The sequence below is a fragment of the Bubalus bubalis genome, chromosome 6 (assembly GCF_019923935.1).
Source record: "Bubalus bubalis isolate 160015118507 breed Murrah chromosome 6, NDDB_SH_1, whole genome shotgun sequence".
Taxonomy (NCBI): domain Eukaryota; kingdom Metazoa; phylum Chordata; class Mammalia; order Artiodactyla; family Bovidae; genus Bubalus; species Bubalus bubalis.
The window spans coordinates 117,946,141-117,968,823 of NC_059162.1; the positions used below are offsets into that span (position 1 = coordinate 117,946,141).

Genomic DNA, 22,683 nt, shown 5'->3' on the forward strand with positions numbered 1-22,683 from the left:
CTAATGGTCTTCCATAAGAGGACGGCCTGAGTTAGCAGTGCAGCTGTGTGGCCTTTCTTTCACTGCAGCAAAGAGAGGCCGAGCCTCAGAAGAGGTTTTGTGCCAACTGAAGAACCGTGTCTGAGATAGGGACGAGAGTGACAGCGATGTGGGCCACCTCGCGGGGAGTGGGCAAGGCAAGGGCGGCGGGCAGGGCAGCCGGGGGCCTGGCCAGGCCTGCCAGAGGGACAGTCCTGCTCTTTCCAGCCTACAGCTACCTCCTTAGGTAAGGCGTGTTTCACCAAGCGGGACAAAGCTGAAATCTTGTGTTTTGTGCTTTTCTGGTGGTGGTGGCGGTTGTTCACAGCCCCCTTAAAGAAAACCGGCAAATGGGGGAAAAGACACTAATAAAGGCCAAAGCCACTGCCCTGTCTCAGGGGCCTTTGGCATCTGATCTGTCCTCCTCAGAGCTGCAGTGAGACACCAGGGCACGTGGGATCCGTCCATCAGAAACACGGTGTCTCCCCTGTTGTCCACAGAATGCACACAGCATTCGCAATGGTGGGAAAAGGCTTCACGAGGTGACCAAAGCCCAGTTTAGAAAACCCGGTTCTGACTGGGAGATGGTTTCAGACATTTCCTTTTGTTTTTGTTAGAACGATGTTGGCCAACATTTATGAGTAAGTATCACCCGCCCACTGCCTTCCCCAGCGGCTCAGATGGTAAAGGCTGCCTGCAGGGCTGGGGCAGACGCGGGTTCCACCCCTGGGTCGGGAAGACCCCCGGGGAAGGAAACGGCAGCCCGCTCCAGTATTCTCTACGGAGAATCCTACGGACAGAGCCTGTCAGGCTACAAAGAGTCGGACATGCCTGAGCAACTAACGCTTATCATCCCCCACATGTAGGATTATTCCCATAGAAGAGATGAACAGAGCAGCTATGAACAACAAAACAACATTATAACCCTTGAAGAATCTACGTTGTTTTCCAAAATGTGTCTATACAATGACCACCACATGCCACCGCACTGGCCACAGACCAGGAGCCAACATTTCCCTATCAGTACTCGAGAGTACCAACTAACCCGTGTTTCTATCTATAACAGTACTCAAGAGTACCACCTGACTCATAGTCTTTATCAGCACTCAGGAGGACTACCTCACCTTGTGCCTCTATCAGGAGTTGGGAGTACCACCTGACCTTGAGTATCCACGAGTACTCGGAGTACCACATGACCCTTGTCTCGATCAATACTTGGGAGTACCACCTGACCGTGTGTCTCCATTAGTACTCCAGGGTACCACCTAATCTTTGTTTCTATCTATAACAGTACTCTGGAGTACCACCTGACCTAGAGTATCCACCAGTACTCAGAGGACCAGGTGACCCTTGTCTCGATCAGTACTTGGGGGTGCCACCTGACCCTGCGTCTCCATCAGTACTCAGCAGTGCCACCCGACCTTGAGTATCCATCAATACTAGGCTGTACCAACTGATCCTTGTCTGTCAGTACTCAGGAATACCGCTTGGCCTTGTCGATTAGTACTCGCACGTACCACCTGACCCCATGTCTCTATAACAGTACTGAAGAGTACCACCTGACCCTTGTCTGTCAGGATTCCGAAGTGCCACTCAATCTTGTCTATTAGCACTTATGAGTACTACCTGACCCAGCATCTCTAAAATAGTATTGGGGGTGCCACCTGAGCCTTTATGATAGTACTCTGGAGCGCCACTTGCTGCGAACGAGGAGGCTGAGCCTCCGCCAGGTCCTTGACAACCCCAGGATGCACTGCTGTTCCTCCCGAGTGATGCTCTTCAGACGCACTGGCTCAGTGTTCTCTCAGAGCCTTCCTGTGGTGCGTGCAGCGGTGCTGCCGCGGGTCTGTGTGCACACTTTACATTTGTATCCTTCAGTGTGACTTTTTTTTTCAGTAATATACTTATCGTCAGCCATCACACGTTAAGGCATGTTTAAACCTCATCATTAATGCTGTTCACTTCAGTCGCTCAGTTGTGTCTGACTCTGTGCGACTCCATGGACTGCATGCAGCCTGTCAGCCCTCCCTGTCCATCACCAACTCCTACCGTTTACTCAAACTCATGTCCATTGAGTCAGTGATGCCATCCAACCATCTCATCCTCTGGCGTCCCCTTCTCCTTCCTCCTTCAATCTTTCCCAGCATCAGGATCTTTCCAAGGAGTCAGTTCTTCACTTCAGGTGGCCAAAGTATTGGAGCTTCGGCTTCAGCATCAGTCCTTCCAATGAATATTCAGGATTTGTTTCCTTTAGGATTGACTGGTTGAATCTCCTTGCAGTGCAAGGGACTCTCAAGAGTCCTCCCCAACACCACAGTTCAAAAGCAGCAATTCTTCAGCAGTCAGCCTTCTTTATGGTCCAACTCTCACACCCATACATGATTACTGGAAAAACCATAGCTTTAACTAGATGGACCTTTGTTGGCAAAGTAATGTCTCTGCTTTTTAATATGCTGTCTAGGTTGCTCATAGCTTTCCTCTCAAGGAGCAAGCGTCTTTTAATTTCATGGCTGCAGGCACTATCTGCAGTGATTTTGGAGTGATTAATGCTGTAAGTAGGTATTAACATCACCATGTGGTCCGGGGGTCACTGAGGTTGGGCAGTCCAGGTGAAATCATTCTGATTCAGTCTCATCAGACCCCTGGCTCCCAGCTCCACACTCTGCTTTTCACATGAGGTCGGCCTTGGTCTCTCGTTTCTCTTTAAAATGTGGCTTATATTCTGATGCTATGAGGTAACAGAAAATACTTGTCTCTGCCCTCAGTCCCTGGCACAGAGCTCCCAAGACCCTGAAATTTCCTGAGTGATGAGAGCATGAGAAGCACCCTGTGTTCTAATCGGGTAACTCTGGGGGTGGGTGTTCCTGTATGGGGAGGGTCACCAGCAAGTCAAGCCTCATGAGAAGCTCAGAATTCTCAGCTCCACCTGAATCCTCCAGAGAGGAGAGGGGCTGGAGGTGGGGTTGGTAACTGATCACGCTCACGTGAGGAAGCCTCCACAAACCCCCACTGTAGGGGTTCAGAGGGTGTCCAGGTTGCTGAGCACATCCACACCAGGATGGGGGCCCCCAACTCCATACATCAGAGGCTTTTGCACTTGGAACTTTTCCACACCACCCTCTGTATCTGTTCCTCAGGCTGTTCATCTTTTTAAAACCTAGACTTCCTTATTCATTTATTGGCGGTGCTGGGTCTTGGGTGCTGCCCGTGGGCTTTGTCTAGCTGTGGCGAGCGGCGGCTGCTCTCCAGGTGTGCTGTGTGGGCTTCTCACCGCGGTGGCTTCACTTGCAGCAGAGCGCAGGCTCAGGGGTCGTGGCCCACGGGCTCAGCTGCTCCATGGATGTGCTATCTTTCCAGACACGTGTCCCCTGTACTGGCAGGCAGATTCCTATGCACAGGACCAGCAGGGAAGTCCCTCATCTTCTTGTTCGACTCAGCCCCGAAGCTGTGAGATCTGATGCCTCCTTTGGGGAGATAGTGTCAGAACCGAGCTAAGTTGCAGGGCCGCCCCCACTCAAGAGCTGCAGGAATTGCCTCTTGTGGGGAAATCCTCCACGTGCCTGGTGACCAGCAGTGTCGGGGTGAAGTCCTCTGCGGGACCGGAGTGTACACAAGACTAAAGGAAAAGCATGAGACCAAAGAGCTGCGCTTTCCCAACACTGGAAAGAAAAGACTTGTTTTTTCCTAACTCAAACGTTCAAGAGCTTGTTTTTATGGAATCTATTCTAGTTTTCTTATTGTGATTTTTTTTTTTTCTTTCAATTTCCTGGAAGTTTTGAAATTGATCTTTACACTGGTTCGGGAAAATAATCAGTTTCATCTTATCCTTGTTTTTCTTGTGTTGAGTTTTCATAAATAGGTTCACATTAAAGGCAGCACTCCACTGAGGCCATTTCACGACGGATTTCAGGGTGCCGTGGACGAGGGTCAGGCAGAAGGAACCCCTTGCGGACAGAATCGTCCACGCTGCGGCAGGACCTGAACGAGACCCGCCAGGGAGGCACAAGGAAAGTGCCCGACACTGAGCATACCAGGAACGGTCCACTGGGGCTTCGGGGCTTTTGCCTCAGGCCTTCTCGGTGTCCCAGGAGACGACCCACCATCGCTGGAGCAGCGAGGCTTGCCCAGGCTCCATGGTGAAGTGTGAGCACGTGAGCCAGCTGCCTGGCAGAGCGGCCCAGACTGTGTGACAGACCCAGTGAGACCCACACGAAAGGCCAAGGGAATGGTGATGCGACCAGGCGGTGGGAAGTGACTGGAGGTGTAAAATCACACCTCCGCTTTCGAGCAAGGTTCCCTGGGCTCCCTCCAAATGCAGCCAGGGCTGGACTCGGACCATTCTGAACACTTTCAGCCTGTTTGTGTCTGTCTCGTCTGAAAAATCCCACTCAGAGAAATGCCGAAATCTGCATATCAGGTGCCCAACACGCAGCCCCCTGTCATTCCTGATGGCCTCTCAGCCCCAGGGGGACACTCGACAAAATGCAAATGGTAGACCACAGCAGGACACAAAGTCCTGCAGGACACCCCCACCAGGGGCGGGGTGGGAGAAACGGGGACCAAAGGCGGGGCTTGGTGTCTGGCTGCAGTGCTGGGCTGGGGCAACGTCCACTGGGAGTACGAGCAGCAGGACGACCTGAGGGCCTGTCCGAGGAGCTGACCCTCAGGTCCGTCCAAAAGGCCCGAAGGAGTAAACCAAGCAGATGAGAAGCAGGGTCCTCGGGGCACAGGACCCTGCTCACTGGGTGTCAGCTGGCCCGACTGGCCCAGGAAGCCCTGTTAACACGGATGCACTTGGCCCTGCAGAGCGCACGGCACGGGCCACACTGGGGAAGTGCTGGCCTCCCCGCTTAGCCACAACCCAGGCTCGCACCATGGGCTCCTGAGCTCTGAGAAGCAACAAGAACAGATGTCCGGTGCCAGCAGAGAGGGCACACCCGTAACAAACACAGTGTCGGGCCGGGCAGCAGGGCCCAGACGTGGACAGGAGCGCCTGCGCCGTCCAGGGAGACGACCACCCATCCCTGGGCGGCACTGAGGGACCTCTGAGGCGCCCACCAGGCCGGGACACGGATGGTATTCCTGTTCCCTGAGCCGCCTGCAGGGTCCTCACAGGAGGAGGTGCATCTGACGGGCCCTGGGCCGCCGCGGACACACGAGGCCCTCATCCAGCTCCAGGGTGGGCGCGGGCACCCTGCCAGGCTCTCACGGAATCAGAGGAAAACAAATGCAAGTCCCCAAGCCCTGACTTCCTCCCCATGAAAAAGACCTGGGAAACCCTGACTGGAGAGACGTTGGAGTGGACGGTGCCGGCTCTGGTCCTCGCCCTCTGGTTATACACGCCCTCGCCTCTCAAGACTTCTTTCTCCACCTTACGTGAGGGCTCCAGCAGCGGCAAAGCGCGTTCAGTACATGAGAACACGTGTTTTGAATTTTTTTACTTAAAAAAATTAATTTCTGCTGATGATCACTCATTCATCTGACAGCCTTACAGGGAATATACTGTGTGCCAGGAGTGAACTAGCTGGTGGGGACAGAGGTAAGCAAGACACAGACAGCCCTCTGCCCCGGGGGGGGTGTCGGGGTAGTCAGAGGACAAGCTTTCAAGGAAACCCAGGTAGGGAAGGGGCTCTGGGTGGGGCCCACCTGATGGGGCAGAAGCCGGGGGCTCAGTGGTCCCCGAAGCAGGTGCCACCAGACATGTCTCCCAGGTTAGCGCCCGTGGAGGGACTGATCACCCTACAAACGGGACAAGGAACGACTCTCGCGGGCTGGTGTCCCATCTTCTAGCTCCATCTTTGTTTTTCCCCTTTTACATTTTTTCATGTTTATTTTTATTTATTTGGTCTTAGTTGTGGCACACAAACTCTTAGCTGTGGCATGTGGGATCTAGTTTCCTGACCCGGGATTGAACCCAGGCCCCCTGCATTGGGAGTGGGGAGTCTTAGCCACTGGACCTAGCCACTAGGGAAGTCCCTATCTCCACCCTTTTGAGCCATTTTTAGGCAAAGCTAACAACTTCTCCAAGTGCGGGCGCCTTGCCCCCGCCTGCCAGGCTGTGGCTGTAACTACCAGAGAGAAATATGCAGTAGTGTCAGTTCCAAACTGTCCAGAGAACAAAGACAGGTCTTCTGTTGGACTTTTTGTTTTTAAATGAATTTAAAGACAGTGTATCTTAGAGTCTTAAACATGGTTATATTAAATAAAACAGATGAAACAGCATGTGTTCATGCTGAGTAAAACTGCCATCAACTCTAAGAATTCACTGTTTTACCAAATCAATAGCATTAACTGGCATCAATCAGGAAAACTGCAGAATTATTTAAAATTAAAAGCACCATGAATGTTAAATGTAACAAACCTTTCAATGAAATATTCAAAAAGAAATTCATTTTTTAAAGAACCCCAAGAAACGACACAACGGAAGCTCTGCACTACATTTTCAAATGCTTACAAACTGGAGATGCTAACGCCAGGGCCTCCGTGAGCCACACAAACAAGAATCTCCTTCATAGGTGAGGCCCGAGCAGCGTCCAGCATGCGGCCTGCCAAGCCTGCCTTCTCTCAAGACCACACTCTGAGGGCTGCAGGGCCGATGCAGGCGTGCCAAGTACCCACTGTACACAGTCCTTTATTAATAATAAACCCGACCACCCAAACCCACGAGCTGAACCGCTGGGGCTGCAGCTGTGAGCCTGGAGGGGAGAAGAGAACATTCCTACAGCCTGTCGAGGGGCTGCCTGGTGGGCAGAAGAAACTGTTTTTGACTTTGAACAGATTGAAACTGTTTTCAGAAGTCAAATCTTTTCATATTTTGTGAGGCCTGAGATGTTATTTTTATTGGAAGTTTCTGGCAGACGGGGAGGAAGCACTGTAGACCAAGCTGCCTTTGAGCGACCTGGTGAGTCCCTGGGTTTGCTGGTGAGCCGGGCGCACAGGGACTTGCTGACCCTCTCCACCTAGCCCTCGCTCCTCAAAGAACAACCTACCGTCGCTGCAAAGAGCCCTGTACGATCACGAGGGGTTAGGGCGGGACGGGAGAGGGGCGGGGTAGGGAGCAGAGGGTGGTGTGGGAGTAGAGGGCGGGGCAGGGGCGGGGCGCGGGCTGGGTGGGAGTAGAGGGTGGGGTGGGAACAGAGGGCGGGGCGGGAGTAGAGGGCGGGGTGGGGCGGGGTGGGAGTACAGGGCGGGGCAGGAGAGGGGGAGAGGCGGGAGGGGGTGGGGCAGGTTATGGGGCAGGGCGGGAGCGGGCTGGGAGGGAGTAGAGGGTGGGGTGGGAGCAGAGGGCGGGGCGGAAGTAGAGGGTGGGGCGGGGCGGGGCGGGAGTAGAGGGCGGGGAAGGCTATGGGGCGGGGTGGTAGAAGAGGGCGGGGCAGGAGAGGGGGCGGGGCCATAGCAGGTCCACTCGGGGACCAGGTAGGCAACTGTGCGGGCTCTGGGTGCCACATACCTACTGTCCCACAGCAAAGCCCCTCACAGGGCGCCTGTGGGACCACATGCTGTTGTCCGTGGGGCGGGGTCTATGGAAGGCAGTCCCCACGCGGTGGACACAGTGGGAGGCCACAGGGCCTCCAGGATGCTGAGGTCCCTAACTCAGAGCGAGGGCAACCACCCCAACCCCGGCTCGCAGTCTCCACTGCACCTTAGAGTCATCCCGGGAGTATTAGAAACGAAAGCTGGCGCCTACCCTCCGCCCCAGGTAAGTCCATCATGACAGCCTGTGTGCTGGTGGTTAGTGACATCAGGGCTGCAGGCTCAGGTGCGATCAGCGCCCCGGCCACACCCTCAGCACGAGTGGTGGTGAGCGGCCTGTGGTGTAGACCAGCCTCCTGGTGTGGTTGAACTTCGTGGTGTGGACCAGCCTGGCAGGTGGCAGATGAGGGGCATGGGAGGCAGAGGGCAGGGAAGCGGGGACCAAGTGTGATGGGCGCCGTCTGGCACAGCTGCCCACGGCAGGGCCGCGATCTGTATTCACAGAACAAGGTGCAGGTGGCCAGCCAAGCCTGCAAGTCCGCTTCTCCTGCCGGCCTTCCACCCTCATTTACGAAGTCCCGACTGTGGGCTCGTCGTCATCTGGTCTAATCGCTGTGCTGTAATGAGCTATCGGACTCGGATTTACCGATTCCTTTCAAATACTGGCACATAAGCTAGACTTCATGTGGGAAACAAACTCTGCTGACCTGCTTTTACACTAAAATTCTATTGGACAGTGAAAGTGCAAATATGTTAAAATACATTTATTAATTTCAAGAGTGAATGCTGTAATAACTGACTGGAAAAGCTGTTAATTTTGTGTATAAAAACAATGACTAAGAATGTGCAAATAAACAGAGACATAAAGTGAATATGAAGAAACTAAATTAGTTATATCCGTTTAGGAAAAATAATATGCTTTTTGAAAGAAATTATAAAAATGTACAAAATAATATAGGCATAATAATACAGATTAGATTACGTTTTAATTTAGAAAAGACCAGTGTAAGTTAGGCTGCATTAGAGCTGAGATTTCTGTGGTTTCAAAGGCACCACCAGGGGAGGGACAGGGCAGGTGAAGGAAGACCCTCGTGACACCCACGACCGACCAGAGAATGGGCAAGAGACTGGAACAAGGACTCAGCCTGACAGGACAGGCCCGTGGGCAGGAGCCCAGGAGAAGACGCTGAGTCCCGCTATGATCAGAGGAAGCAGCTGAAACCAAGGGGCTGCTGCTCGGAGCTGAGATTTAAAGTCACGGCAGGGATGCAGGGCTATAGGACTCCTATGATGTCACTGATGGGGGTGACAAGTGGTCCAGCCACTCCGGAGACTGGCCTCACCTATGGAAGCTGACCTGCTCCACAAGACATGGCCAAGGGTGTATGGAGCAGCGCATTTGTAAGAGCCGAGGAACAGCCCAAACATTCACTGACTCTCAAGTGGATGGACACAGCAGCGGGGACCTCAGCAGGAAGTGAAGCCCTCCTGCTACACAAGGACATAGCAGACACCACACGCATAGTGTGGGGTGAAAGGAGAAAAATACAAAAGCCTCCACGTTAGTGAGTCCACTGACATCAGTTTCAAAAGCAGTGTTATGTGTCGGAGTTGCAGGGCCGAGGGGCGTGGCGGCTTCTCCTGACCCGGTCGCAGGCGCTCTGCTGGGGGTGGCTGCACAGCGATGTGTACTTGTGGGTAACGCCCTGCACACGGAAGTCTGTGCGCTGTTCTTTATGTACAACACACACCAGTAAAAAGACTTTTTAAACAGTTTCAAATAATAGACTTTACAAGAATCTTTAAGACATCTTATGCTGTATCTCGTGTGTACATAAAACTGTGTATATAAACTTTAAAAGCTTGTTAAAATGACTTGTATGGATGGCTAACCACTTTCAGTGTGTGCCCGTGTGCACAGTTGCTGAGTCATGTCTGACTCTGCAACCCTTTGGACTATCGCCCGTCGGGCTCCTTTGTCCATACTGGAGTGGGTTGCCATGCCCTCCTCCAGGGGATTTTCCCCACCCAGGAATCAAACCTGCGTCACCTGCATCTCCTGTGGCTCCTGCATTGCAGGTGGACTCTGTACCCACTGAGCCACTGGGGGAACCCAACCACTTTCAGCAGCTGAGGATAAAGGAATTTCGAGGTTTTTGGAGGTTAGTATGTATTGGTAAAGTGTGTAAAGACTTCTTGTTTTACTCATGAGCATGAGAAGAGTAAACCACCATCTGGTCAGGACATCGAGTCCTGACATGGGCAGAAGTGCACAGCCTGACACACCCTCAGGATTAACAGGGCACCCACGCGTGCACCTGAGCTCTGAGGTCTTGGCGGAAAGGACCAGAGCCTCGGAAAGTCTACCTAATTTCCAGAGACAGCACATGGAAGAGTCTCCTGTCTAAGATTAAGTTGGGCGCCTCTTGCAAGATAACGGACTCCGCTGGTCTTCACACAAGCACAGCTAGGATGGAAAGCGAACACTGGGTCAAAGGGCAAAAATGTGCAACCCAGGAATTATCGCGCTTCCTCTTGGTGACAGGCCATCCTACCATCTGCCGCTCACAAATGCTCTCAGACAAAGCAACTTTGAAAAAGTTGAGGCTGAACTCATAGGCGAAGCTCACTGTGATGCTTTACGGGTCTTAGTCATTTCTAAGTCCGCCAAGAGTCTGCAAACTTTCCTGTAAATGCTTAAGCCAAACCAAAAGTGGGGCCAGATGCCCTCTGCAGTCCCTGCATGAAGACAAAGCCGGGGCCCAGCCTTGAAGCTGGGGTGCCCAGAAACACACGGGCGAGGTGGCTCCTGATGCAGCTTGGCTCCGGGGCCTGGGTCCCAGGTGATCACGGGTGAGGGAAGGGTGCCCGCCCACCGCCCGCCCGGCACGCACTCACTCTCTTTGCCCTTCTCCTTGTTCTTCAGCTGCTGCAGCTTCTGCTCCCGGTGCTGCTTCTCCAGCTCCTGCTCCTGCCGGTGCCGCTCCAGCTTCCGCTGGTGCTCAAGCAGCTCCTGCTGGTGCTTCATGGCCAGCAGCTCCTGCTGTTGCTGTGGGAGGGAAGTAGACGGTCAGAACCTCGCCCCAAAGGAACAGTGAGACAGACACGCATGAGAAGAGCGGCAGGGGGCCAGGGTCCCCTCTCTGCCGGTGTGGACCCCGGGCCTCGCTCCCCCCTGCAGGGCCCGCATCGCCAAGGAGGAAGCAGGGCTCGCATCACCAAGGAGGAAGCAGGGCTGCTCGAGGATGTCTCCTACTCGTTTCATGCTGAAGGCTGTAAGTGAAAATAAAAACGACTGACCTCCTGGAAGAAAATACGCATGACGCTTTATGCAATCTAGGAAGTCGGGAGTCATGTATGGATGTGAGGGTTGGACCATAAGGAAGGCTGAGCACCAAAGAATTGATGCGTTTGAACTGTGGTGCTGGAGAAGACTCTTGAGAGTCCCTTGGGCTGCAAGGAAATCAAACCAGTCCATCCTAAAGGAGATCAATCTTGAATATTCATTGGAAGGACTGATGCTAAAGCTGAAGCTCGAGTACTTTGGCTGCCTTAGTGAAGAACTGACTCGTTGGAAAAGACTCTGATGCTGGGAAAGATTGAAGGCAGGAGAAGAAGGGGATGAACAGAGGATGAGATGGTTAGATAGCATCACCAACTCAGTGGACATGAGTTTGCGCAAACTCCAGGAGATAGTGAGGGACAGGGAAGCCTGGTGTGCTGTAGTCCATAGGGTTGTGGGGCCAGACACGACTGAGTGACTGGAATGCCTTTTTGAGAGTGACACAAAAGAGCGTGAAAGAGTGTGGTCACTTTGCAAAACTGCCTGGCACCTTCTTTCAAAGTTAAACACACACCCATCCGAGACCTAGCAATCCCACACCCAGGACTAACCCAAGAGATGTGGGAACATATCTGGGCAAAACCCTGTGCAGGACCGTGCGTGGCCACTGTGCTCACAGCAGCCCTGCCTGACACACCCCCGACGTCCTCCAGACGTAAGCTCAGGGACAGGGGTGCGCGTTCTTATGTAAGAATCCCACCCGGCAATGCGAAATAATAAACTGGACATACTGGCAAAAACAAGGATAGGCTATAATACAAGCAAAATGAGCAGGTCTGGCATCAGCTGTGGAAACAGGACAGAAAAGAGTCCACCTGCAGACTCTATTCACACAAAGTTCTGGAACAGGAAATCCCAAGACAAGGAGACAAAAGTCAGAGAAGGCTGCTTCTTGGGTGAGGCAGTGGACGAGCTGGGGGAGCCTCCCAGGGTGTGCACGGTCTGGTGGAGGCAGCGTTTACACAGACACTCACGACTGTCCACGGACACACACTCAGGATGTATGTGTGATCACGTTGCCAAAAATGACATAACTGACAATGTAAGAAGCTACCTTCACAATATATACTGTCAACAAAATTAAAACGCAAAAGGTGAATGAGAAAAGCTCTTTGCCATACTCATGGTGTACAAACCAACTTTTATATGCAGATGGCTGTTTCATGTTAATAAGAATATGACAAGCAGTCCACTAAAAAGGTGAGCAAAAAAAGGCCAGGAGATTCACCAAAAAGAGTTTAGTCGCTCAGTCATGTCTGACTCTTTTTGACCCCATGGACTGCAGCACGCCAGGCTTCTCTGTCCTTCACTATCTTCCAGAGTTTGCTCAAACTTGTAGATTGAGTCAATGATACCATCCAGCCATCTCTGTCGGCCCCTTCTCCTCCTGCCCTCAATCTTTCCCAGCATCAGAGTCTTTTCCAATGAGTCAGTTCTTTGCATCAGGTGGCCGAAGTACTGGAGCTTCAGCTTCAGCATCAGTCCTTCCAATGAACATTCAGGACTGATTTCCTTCATGACGGACTGGTTTGATGCTTTTGAATTGTGGTTTGGGGACGACTCTTCAGAGTTCATTGGACAGCAAAGAGATCAAACCAGTCACCAAAAAGAGTGGTTAGAAATAAATAGGAAACAATGTTCAACCTCACTAGCCATTGAATCCCATTTTCACTTAGCGTGTTGGAAAAGGCAAGAACAGACAAGCGGGCCAGCGCTGACGGGGGTGTGGGAGAGACACGATCAAGCCCAGACACCTGACAGGTTTTCCTGGAACATCAACCAGCCAAGTCCTCCGATGACGGCCAGAGCTGCCTGCTCCCACTGGATGGCCCCTCCGACTCGCTTGCTCCCAGCCGTCTGTCCTGCCCCGCCCCCTGCCTTCCCGCTCCAGGGCTTGGCCACCCCTGCACGGCCTCAGCTTCCCACCAGCCACGTGGAGCTTCGGGAAGCCCCAAGGGCCTCCCCTGCCATCCTGGCCACCACCCAGGGCAGGCCTCTGCCCACAGCACCTTCCCGGGGGGTGCTTGTGTCCCGGCCGTGACTCACTCCCGACCCCTCTCCTTCGGCTGGAGCGGGTCTCGCTCTGTCCCTGTCCCAAGGGGATGGGGGGCCGCCATCTGTCTCCTGCGAGGCCCTGGGACTCTCCGTGGACAAGCACGCTTACCCCCACACCAGCCACCACGTGCATGAGACGCCGCAGGGCGGACGCCCCCGTGGCCACTCCTGGGGGCCCTGCAGACACCTCCTCACCAGCCCACTGTGGAACAGGACGGATGGCTGAGCCCCGACTGGATGGAGCCCGGGCAGGCAGATTACAGCTGTCACACACACACACACACACACACACACACACACACGCCCCTGTGGTCACAGAGGTGCCCGCACACACAGCAGGGCACCCAGGGCCCGAGTCCACAAGCCCTGCCGCCTCCCGCCTTCCCCGGAGGGGAGGGGGCTGCTTTCCAGCCGGGACTATGGGAGAAAGAATGCAGAGGGGTGGGTGTGAGGAAGCCCAAACTCAGCGCGGGAGGGAGGGAGGGAGGGAGAGGGAGGCGGCCGCTGGACAGAGGGTGCGGGACGGGGCTCACACAGGGGAGCGAGTGTAGACGGCCCCCGGGCAGCAGAGGAGCGAGTGTAGACGGCCCCCGGGCAGCAGCACACCTGCCCCCGCCAGGGCCCGGGGCTCCCAGGCCACATCGTGCGGCAGACTGTGCGGCGACGGGCAGGAGCGGACGCCCAGCTCAGCGCCCACCCGTGTGCTCCATACACGCTGAGCATCACGGCCGACCTCTCTCTATGGCAGAAACAAAAACAACCGCCTTCCCAACAAGCGGCTGACAGGAGCTGGGGCAGGACAAGGGCGGCAGAGGCCGCTCTGGGTGACGGGATTTCAAGAGTAGCTCTCCGCCCTGGCTCCCCGGCTCTGCAGTGACTGTCGCTGGCAGTCAGCACAGCTGGGTCTGACCTTCAGTGCTTCCAGCTGGCGTTACTGTGCGTGTCTGTGAGACCGGCTCGAGAACTTTGCAAATGATTTAAAAAGGGGTGTTCTCTTCTCTTCTAAAAGGAACACGGAATGACACCACGGGGACAAAAGACTAAACGAAGTGGAAATGAGCCACGTCCCTTGTCATAGTTTCCTTCCAGGAAGGAGGGCTGCTCACCCAGGGAGGTTCTTCTACCAGAGGAAATGTCTTGATCTGCCTGGATTCAGACGATCCTGCCTTGGGGCCCGATGGCACTGTACCCGATGTCCGGGGGTACAGGCCCTCATGGGCATCACCAGGCCACTGCCAGCCACTCTGGGATTCCACCAGCATCGTCAGCCTTTGGGAACGGACACCTCAAAGGGCTGTCTGGTGTCGGGAAGCCAAGATGGTGCCCAGAACAACAGATCTTGGGATGAAGAACCTGGCGCTCTTGGTATTACCGATCCCCCCAAACTGCCTACACACAGCCCGGGCTCCCCTCAGCTGCTCAGCGTTCATTTAATGCATAAATGAGGCGCAGGCAGAAATCTGCTGAATCTGGTCTCACAATATTTACGTTTCAGCCAGAACCCAGAAAAGGAAAGTGAGATCTTTCAATTATCATTACAAAGAGACTGGAAACAACCACCCTAGATCCCGGTGATTAAAATTCACAGGACGACACAACTCGCGGAAAACGACTGTTGTGCAGTTTAATGAAAGGAACATTAAGAAACCAGGCCTCTGGCCTCCCCAGCATCATGGTGCGAAGGAGAAGGGGGCGGCAGAGGGTGAGATGGCTGGATGGCATCACCGACTCGATAGACACGAACTTGGGCAAAGTCCGGTAGATGGTGAGGGACAGGGAGGCCTGGCCTGCTGTAGTCTGTGGAGTTGCAGAGTCGGATACGACTGGGCAACTGAACACAGGGGTCCAGCACGTTTTCTGCCCCCAAGCTCTCGTGCCCATGCAGGAGGGATGCACGGTGTGCCATGGTCTCTGCACCCAGCCTGGGCCCCAGGGGAACGTGGAGGCCGCTGGCAGCTGCCCATCTGCTCCAGGCCAAGAGCAGCTGGAGGCTCCCCTGGCCCGTCTCAGCAGGGCTCCTGGTCGCAGGTGGTGGGCACCGCCTGCTCCTGTCGTTCCTCCTCTGCTGACGGCTCAGGCTGGGGAGGTCCACACTGCACACAGGACAGCCTGGGTTGGCAGGGCCAGGACCGGAGAGCCAGGCCAGGCTCCGTGGGGGCTGAGCCGTCCCCTGGGGCTAGGACCACCAGGGGCCCAGGCCACGCCCGAGCTGAGCAAGTGGGCCAGCGCAGGGCCCTCCCGGCTCCTCTAAGCCACTCACGAGACTGTCTCCTGGGGAGGCTCTACCTCAACACGCAGCAGGTGCACCCAGGGTGCAGGCAGGGAGCTGGCCGAGGCCTCTCACCCCCGCCTCTGGCCGACGTGGTGGCTGCTCTTGCCACCCACTTCCTGTGTCACTGTGAAAATAAACACACGGATTTCAGGTGGCCCCTCATCACAGAACACGAGGTGCTATCACAGCCTGGCATGGCTGGGGCAGAGCGGGGGTCACCCTGGGGGCATGAGGCTGCCACGGTGAAGGCCACGCCCACCTGGGGCCGGACCCACAAGCCCTGTGCATCAGGCTCGACAGGCGGCGGTCATGGAGCTTCTCCAAGATGGCTAAGGAGCTTCTAAGGCTCAGGTGGCCCGCTTTCGGGGAGAAGTCCAGGGCAGACCAGTGACCCCCGGGGGCCAGAGCACCAGTTTGATGAAGGGGGCCTCCTCTAGGCTGCTCGTCTCCAGGCTCACGGGCTACTTGGCCACGGTGGTCAGGGCCCACTCGAGACTAAAATATTCTTGCCTACGGGGTCCTCCAAAATGGAACCATGTGGATTTACTGGCTCAAATCAAAGAGGCACCCTCATTTCAGTTAAGTTCAAAAGCACCCTCCCCTCCAGCCTCATGGAGCACAGCAGCAGTAACCAAGAGGTCCCGTGGACGTGTCACTCAGGTTCCCCCCAAATTGGATACTCAAATGCCACAAAGGGTCTGCTATCCGCAGGCGGGTCAGAGAGAGGAGGGCCTGCATCACAGATGCTCGGTGCCCCGGACGCCGTGGACAGGGCACCACTGCGAGTGGTGGGGGGAGGGGGGAGGTGACAGCGGTCCAGGGGGAGCCCGCCACCCCCACCACCCCAGCTCTACTCCTGTTGCACGCCGCTTCCTCTCAGGTGGGCGCCCTGAAGACCAGCAGACGGTCCCCTCCCCCTGCAGGGCACCCCGACCCCTCCTCTCCACGGGGCTCACCGCCACCAGGACACACTTCCTGGGGCGGCTTGGAGCTGACAAAGACCCAGGCCATGTCCTCTGGCTTGTCCCTGCCATTCAGCACACAGTGGGTCTACATGTGCCCATGAGGGTCTCGGGCTGGACCAAAGGCAGCACATTGATCAGCGAGAGCCAGTGAGGAGAGATAGGAGAGATGAGAGAGAAACCGTGGTGCAAGGCCACACGAGACGGTTTTCTCTGCAGAACAAACTACGGCTGCCACCTCTGGAAACACGCTCAGCGCTTCTTCCCTCCTACAAGCCGGGGGCGGCACAGGGCACAGCACAGCATGGAGCGGCCATCCATGCCCCCAGGGCGGCAGGTCAAGCGCGGCCCTCCGCCAGCCCTGTCGGTGACTTCCTAGAAACGCGGAGTGCAGACTTATGAGCCAGCCCTGACCGTAAGTGCCTTCACGGGGTGCCGACGGGTTCAGGAATGACGCGGCGCTCGCGTCAGCCACGCGCCTTCCCGGGCACTGGGGCTACGGCCGCCAAAGCGTGTCCTCTGGGCTCATTACAAGTTGTCTCAGACGACCCAGAAGCTGGGGTCCAGGCAGCGTCGCTCAGCTACCCGGGGCAGGTAATAAAGACAGTAAACACCGGCCTGGCTCCCAGACCGGAAAAGCAGGCTCCTTTCAATTCTATCCACTTCCCTGCAAGGAAAAGTGTCACGTGCTGGCTAAACAGCTCCTAAAGCTCTCCTGTCCAGAAGACAGCACCAACCACAGCAGGTTTCACACACACACACACACACACACACACACTCAGCCTCACTAGTGAAAAAGGATGTGCAAATAAAGAGTGGAAAGCACTTTTATTTTTCACTTGTTAGATAGCCTGAGACCTGGGGAGAGAAGAGCCAAGCTGGACACAAACTCGCAGAGAGCAGGCATACTTCTGGACGGAGACCCGATGAGACCACCAAAACGTGTAACACACACACCGTAGCGTGTCTTTCATAGGAAGGGGTTTATTCTGAGGAAATCTGCCTAACGGACGGTGCTGGCAGTCTGGGCTACAAGTAGGAACCTCGGAAGACCAGCCCCATCTCCCAGGATCGCGCCCGTCAGACTGACGCGTCAGGATGGGTCTCCACCCTGAAGTGTAGGCAGGGAGGGGAGGCTCAGTGTAGATGGGGAGGGGAGGCTGCAGTGTAGATGGGGAGGCTGCAGTGTAGACGGGGAGGGGAGATTGTAGTGTAGATGGGGAGGGGAGCCTGCAGTGTAGATGGGGAGGGAGGCTGCAGTGTAGATGGGGAGGCTGCAGTGTAGACGGGGAGGGGAGGCTGTAGTGTAGATGGGAAGGAGAGCCTGCAGTGTAGATGGGGAGGGGAGGCTGCAGTGTAGACGGGGAGGGGAGGGGAGGCGGCAGTGTAGACAGGGAGGGGAGGCTGTAGTGTAGATGGGAGGGGAGGCTGCAGTGTAGATGGGGAGGGGAGGCTGCAGTGTAGACAGGAGGGGAGGCTCAGTGTAGATGGGGAGGGGAGGCTGCAGTGTAGATGGGAGGGGAGCCTGCAGTGTAGACGGGAGGGGAGGCAGCAGTGTAGATGGGGAGGGGAGGCTGCAGTGTAGACGGGAGGGGAGGCTGCAGTGTAGACAGGAGGGGAGGCTCAGTGTAGATGGAGAGGGGAGGCTGTAGTGTAGATGGGAGGGGAGGCTGCAGTGTAGACGGGAGGGGAGGTGGCAGTGTAGACAGGAGGGGATGCTCAGTGTAGATGGGGAGGGGAGGCTGCAGTGTAGATGGGAGGGGAGGCTGCAGTGTAGATGGGAGGGGAGGCTCAGTGTAGATGGGAGGGGAGGCTGCAGTGTAGATGGGGAGGGGAGGCTGCAGTGTAGACGGGAGGGGAGGCTCAGTGTAGATGGGAGGGGAGGCTGCAGTGTAGATGGGAGGGGAGCCTGCAGTGTAGATGGGAGGGGAGGCTGCAGTGTAGATGGGAGGGGAGGCTCAGTGTAGATGGGAGGGGAGGCTGCAGTGTAGATGGGAGGGGAGCCTGAAGTGTAGATGGGGAGGGGAGGCTGCAGTGTAGATGGGAGGGGAGGCTGCAGTGTAGACGGGAGGGGAGGCGGCACTGCAGACGGAGAGGGGAGGCTGTAGTGTAGACGGGAGGGGAGGCTGCAGTGTAGATGGGAGGGGAGGCTCAGTGTAGATGGGAGGGGAGGCTGCAGTGTAGACGGGAGGGGAGGCGGCACTGCAGACGGAGAGGGGAGGCTGTAGTGTAGACGGGAGGGGAGGCTGCAGTGTAGATGGGAGGGGAGGCTGCAGTGTAGATGGGAGGGGAGGCTCAGTGTAGATGGGAGGGGAGGCTGCAGTGTAGATGGGAGGGGAGGCTGCAGTGTAGACGGGAGGGGAGGCTGCAGTGTAGACGGGGAGGGGAGGCTCAGTGTAGATGGGGAGGGGAGGCTGCAGTGTAGATGGGGAGGGGAGGCTGCAGTGTAGACAGGAGGGGAGGCTCAGTGTAGATGGGGAGGGGAGGCTGCAGTGTAGATGGGAGGGGAGGCTGCAGTGTAGATGGGAGGGGAGCCTGCAGTGTAGATGGGAGGGGATGCTGCAGTGTAGATGGGAGGGGAGGCTCAGTGTAGATGGGAGGGGAGGCTGCAGTGTAGATGGGAGGGGAGGCTGCAGTGTAGATGGGAGGGGAGGCTGCAGTGTAGACGGGAGGGGAGGCTCAGTGTAGATGGGGAGGGGAGGCTGCAGTGTAGATGGGGAGGGGAGGCTGCAGTGTAGATGGGAGGGGAGCCTGAAGTGTAGATGGGGAGGGGAGGCTGCAGTGTAGATGGGAGGGGAGGCTGCAGTGTAGACGGGAGGGGAGGCAGCAGTGTAGACCGGGAGGGGAGGCTGCAGTGTAGACGGGAGGGGAGGCGGCAGTGTAGACGGGAGGGGAGGCTGCAGTGTAGACAGGAGGGGAGGCTCAGTGTAGATGGAGAGGGGAGGCTGTAGTGTAGATGGGAGGGGAGGCTGCAGTGTAGACGGGAGGGGAGGTGGCAGTGTAGACGGGAGGGGATGCTCAGTGTAGATGGGGAGGGGAGGCTGCAGTGTAGATGGGGAGGGGAGGCTGCAGTGTAGACGGGGAGGGGAGGCGGCACTGTAGACGGAGAGGGGAGGCTGTAGTGTAGACGGGAGGGGAGGCTGCAGTGTAGATGGGAGGGGAGGCTGCAGTGTAGATGGGAGGGGAGGCGGCACTGTAGACAGAGAGGGGAGGCTGTAGTGTAGACGGGAGGGGAGGCTGCAGTGTAGATGGGAGAGGAGGCTCAGTGTAGATGGAGAGGGGAGGCTCAGTGTAGATGGGGAGGGGAGCCTGCAGTGTAGATGGGAGGGGAGCCTGAAGTGTAGATGGGGAGGGGAGGCTGCAGTGTAGATGGGAGGGGAGGCTGCAGTGTAGATGGGGAGGGGAGGCTGCAGTGTAGACGGGAGGGGAGGCTGCAGTGTAGACGGGAGGGGAGGCAGCAGTGTAGACCGGGAGGGGAGGCTGCAGTGTAGACAGGGAGGGGAGGTGGCAGTGTAGACGGGAGGGGAGGCTGCAGTGTAGACGGGAGGGGAGGTGGCAGTGTAGACGGGAGGGGAGGCTCAGTGTAGATGGGGAGGGGAGGCTGCAGTGTAGATGGGGAGGGGAGGCTGCAGTGTAGACGGGGAGGGGAGGCGGCAGTGTAGACGGGGAGGGGAGGCTGTAGTGTAGATGGGAGGGGAGCCTGAAGTGTAGACGGGGAGGGGAGGCTGTAGTGTAGATGGGAGGGGAGCCTGAAGTGTAGACGGGGAGGGGAGGCTGTAGTGTAGATGGGAGGGGAGCCTGCAGTGTAGATGGGAGGGGAGGCAGCAGTGTACATGGGGAGGGGAGGCTGCAGTGTACACAGGAGGGGAGGCTGCAGTGTAGACGGGAGGGGAGGCTGCAGTGTAGACAAGGAGGGGAGGCTGTAGTGTAGATGGGAGGGGAGCCTGCGGTGTAGAGAGGAGGGGAGGCAGCAGTGTAGATGGGGAAGGGAGGCTGCAGTGTAGACGGGAGGGGAGGCTGCAGTGTAGACGGGAGGGGAGGCGGCAGTGTAGACGGAGAGGGGAGGCTGTAGTGTAGACGGGAGGGGAGGCTGCAGTGTAGACGGGAGGGGAGGCGGCAGTGTAGACGGGGAGGGGAGGCTGCAGTGTAGATGGCGAGGGAGGCTGCAGTGTAGATGGCGAGGGAGGCTGCAGTGTAGATGGGAGGGGAGGCTGCAGTGTAGACGGGAGGGGAGGCGGCAGTGTAGATGGAGAGGGGAGGCTGTAGTGTAGATGGGGAGGGGAGGCTGCAGTGTAGATGGGGAGGGGAGCCTGCAGTGTAGATGGGGAGGGGAGCCTGAAGTGTAGATGGGGAGGGGAGCCTGAAGTGTAGATGGGAGGGGAGGCTGTAGTGTAGATGGGAGGGGAGCCTGAAGTGTAGACGGGGAGGGGAGGCTGTAGTGTAGACGGGAGGGGAGGCAGCAGTGTAGATGGGGAGGGGAGGCTGCAGTGTAGACGGGAGGGGAGGCTGCAGTGTAGATGGGGAGGGGAGGCTGCAGTGTAGACGGGAGGGGAGGCTGCAGTGTAGATGGGAGGGGAGGCGGCAGTGTAGATGGAGAGGGGAGGCTTTAGTGTAGATGGGAGGGGAGGCTGCAGTGTAGACGGGAGGGGAGGCGGCAGTGTAGATGGGGAGGGGAGGCTGCAGTGTAGATGGGAGGGGAGCCTGAAGTGTAGACGGGGAGGGGAGGCTGTAGTGTAGATAGGAGGGGAGCCTGCAGTGTAGACGGGGAGGGGAGGCTGTAGTGTAGATGGGAGGGGAGCCTGCAGTGTAGACGGGGAGGGGAGGCTGTAGTGTAGATGGGAGGGGAGCCTGCAGTGTAGATGGGAGGGGAGGCAGCAGTGTACATGGGGAGGGGAGGCTGCAGTGTAGACGGGAGGGGAGGCTGCAGTGTAGATGGGGAGGGGAGGCTGCAGTGTAGATGGGAGGGGAGCCTGAAGTGTAGACGGGGAGGGGAGGCTGTAGTGTAGATGGGAGGGGAGCCTGCAGTGTAGATGGGAGGGGAGGCAGCAGTGTACATGGGGAGGGGAGGCTGCAGTGTAGACGGGAGGGGAGGCTGCAGTGTAGACAGGGAGGGGAGGCTGCAGTGTAGATGGGAGGGGAGCCTGCAGTGTAGACGGGAGGGGAGGCTGCAGTGTAGACGGGAGGGGAGGCTGCAGTGTAGACGGGAGGGGAGGCGGCAGTGTAGACGGAGAGGGGAGGCTGTAGTGTAGACGGGAGGGGAGGCTGCAGTGTAGATGGGAGGGGAGCCTGCAGTGTAGACGGGAGGGGAGGCTGCAGTGTAGATGGGGAGGGGAGGCTGCAGTGTAGACGGGAGGGGAGGCTGCAGTGTAGACGGGAGGGGAGGCGGCAGTGTAGACGGAGAGGGGAGGCTGTAGTGTAGATGGGAGGGGAGGCTGCAGTGTAGATGGGAGGGGAGGCTGTAGTGTAGACGGGAGGGGAGGCTGCAGTGTAGACAAGGAGGGGAGGCTGTAGTGTAGATGGGAGGGGAGCCTGCAGTGTAGACGGGGAGGGGAGGCAGCAGTGTAGACCGGGAGGGGAGGCTGCAGTGTAGACAGGGAGGGGAGGCGGCAGTGTAGACGGGAGGGGAGGCTGCAGTGTAGACAGGAGGGGAGGCTCAGTGTAGATGGAGAAGGGAGGCTGTAGTGTAGATGGGAGGGGAGGCTGCAGTGTAGACGGGAGGGGAGGCTGCAGTGTAGACAGGAGGGGATGCTCAGTGTAGATGGGGAGGGGAGGCTGCAGTGTAGATGGGGAGGGGAGGCTGCAGTGTAGACGGGGAGGGGAGGCGGCACTGTAGACGGAGAGGGGAGGCTGTAGTGTAGACGGGAGGGGATGCTCAGTGTAGATGGGGAGGGGAGGCTGCAGTGTAGATGGGGAGGGGAGGCTGCAGTGTAGACGGGAGGGGAGGCTGCAGTGTAGACGGAGAGGGGAGGCTGTAGTGTAGACGGGAGGGGATGCTCAGTGTAGATGGGGAGGGGAGGCTGCAGTGTAGATGGGGAGGGGAGGCTGCAGTGTAGATGGGAGGGGAGGCTGCAGTGTAGATGGGAGGGGAGGCTGCAGTGTAGACGGGAGGGGAGGCTGCAGTGTAGACGGGAGGGGATGCTCAGTGTAGATGGGGAGGGGAGGCTGCAGTGTAGATGGGGAGGGGAGGCTGCAGTGTAGACGGGGAGGGGAGGCGGCACTGTAGACGGAGAGGGGAGGCTGTAGTGTAGACGGGAGGGGATGCTCAGTGTAGATGGGGAGGGGAGGCTGCAGTGTAGATGGGAGGGGAGGCTGCAGTGTAGATGGGAGGGGAGGCTGCAGTGTAGATGGGAGGGGAGGCTCAGTGTAGACGGGGAGGGGAGCCTGCAGTGTAGATGGGAGGGGAGCCTGAAGTGTAGATGGGGAGGGGAGGCTGCAGTGTAGATGGGAGGGGAGGCTGCAGTGTAGATGGGAGGGGAGGCTCAGTGTAGATGGGGAGGGGAGCCTGCAGTGTAGATGGGAGGGGAGCCTGCAGTGTAGACGGGAGGGGAGGCTGCAGTGTA

General features: G+C 57.1%; 1 protein-coding gene across 9 annotated transcripts in view; it reads right to left on the reverse strand.

The window, feature by feature from the left end:
- Positions 1–22,683, reverse strand: part of HDAC4 (histone deacetylase 4) — a 296,118-nt gene that overhangs the window by 87,342 nt on the left and 186,093 nt on the right. For all 9 annotated transcript variants that reach the window (XM_044945379.2, XM_044945378.2, XM_044945376.2 and 6 more), the window contains one exon: positions 10,390–10,540. In XM_044945379.2, the coding sequence (XP_044801314.1) occupies positions 10,390–10,540 (151 nt within the window). The remainder of the gene's footprint in view (positions 1–10,389; positions 10,541–22,683) is intronic.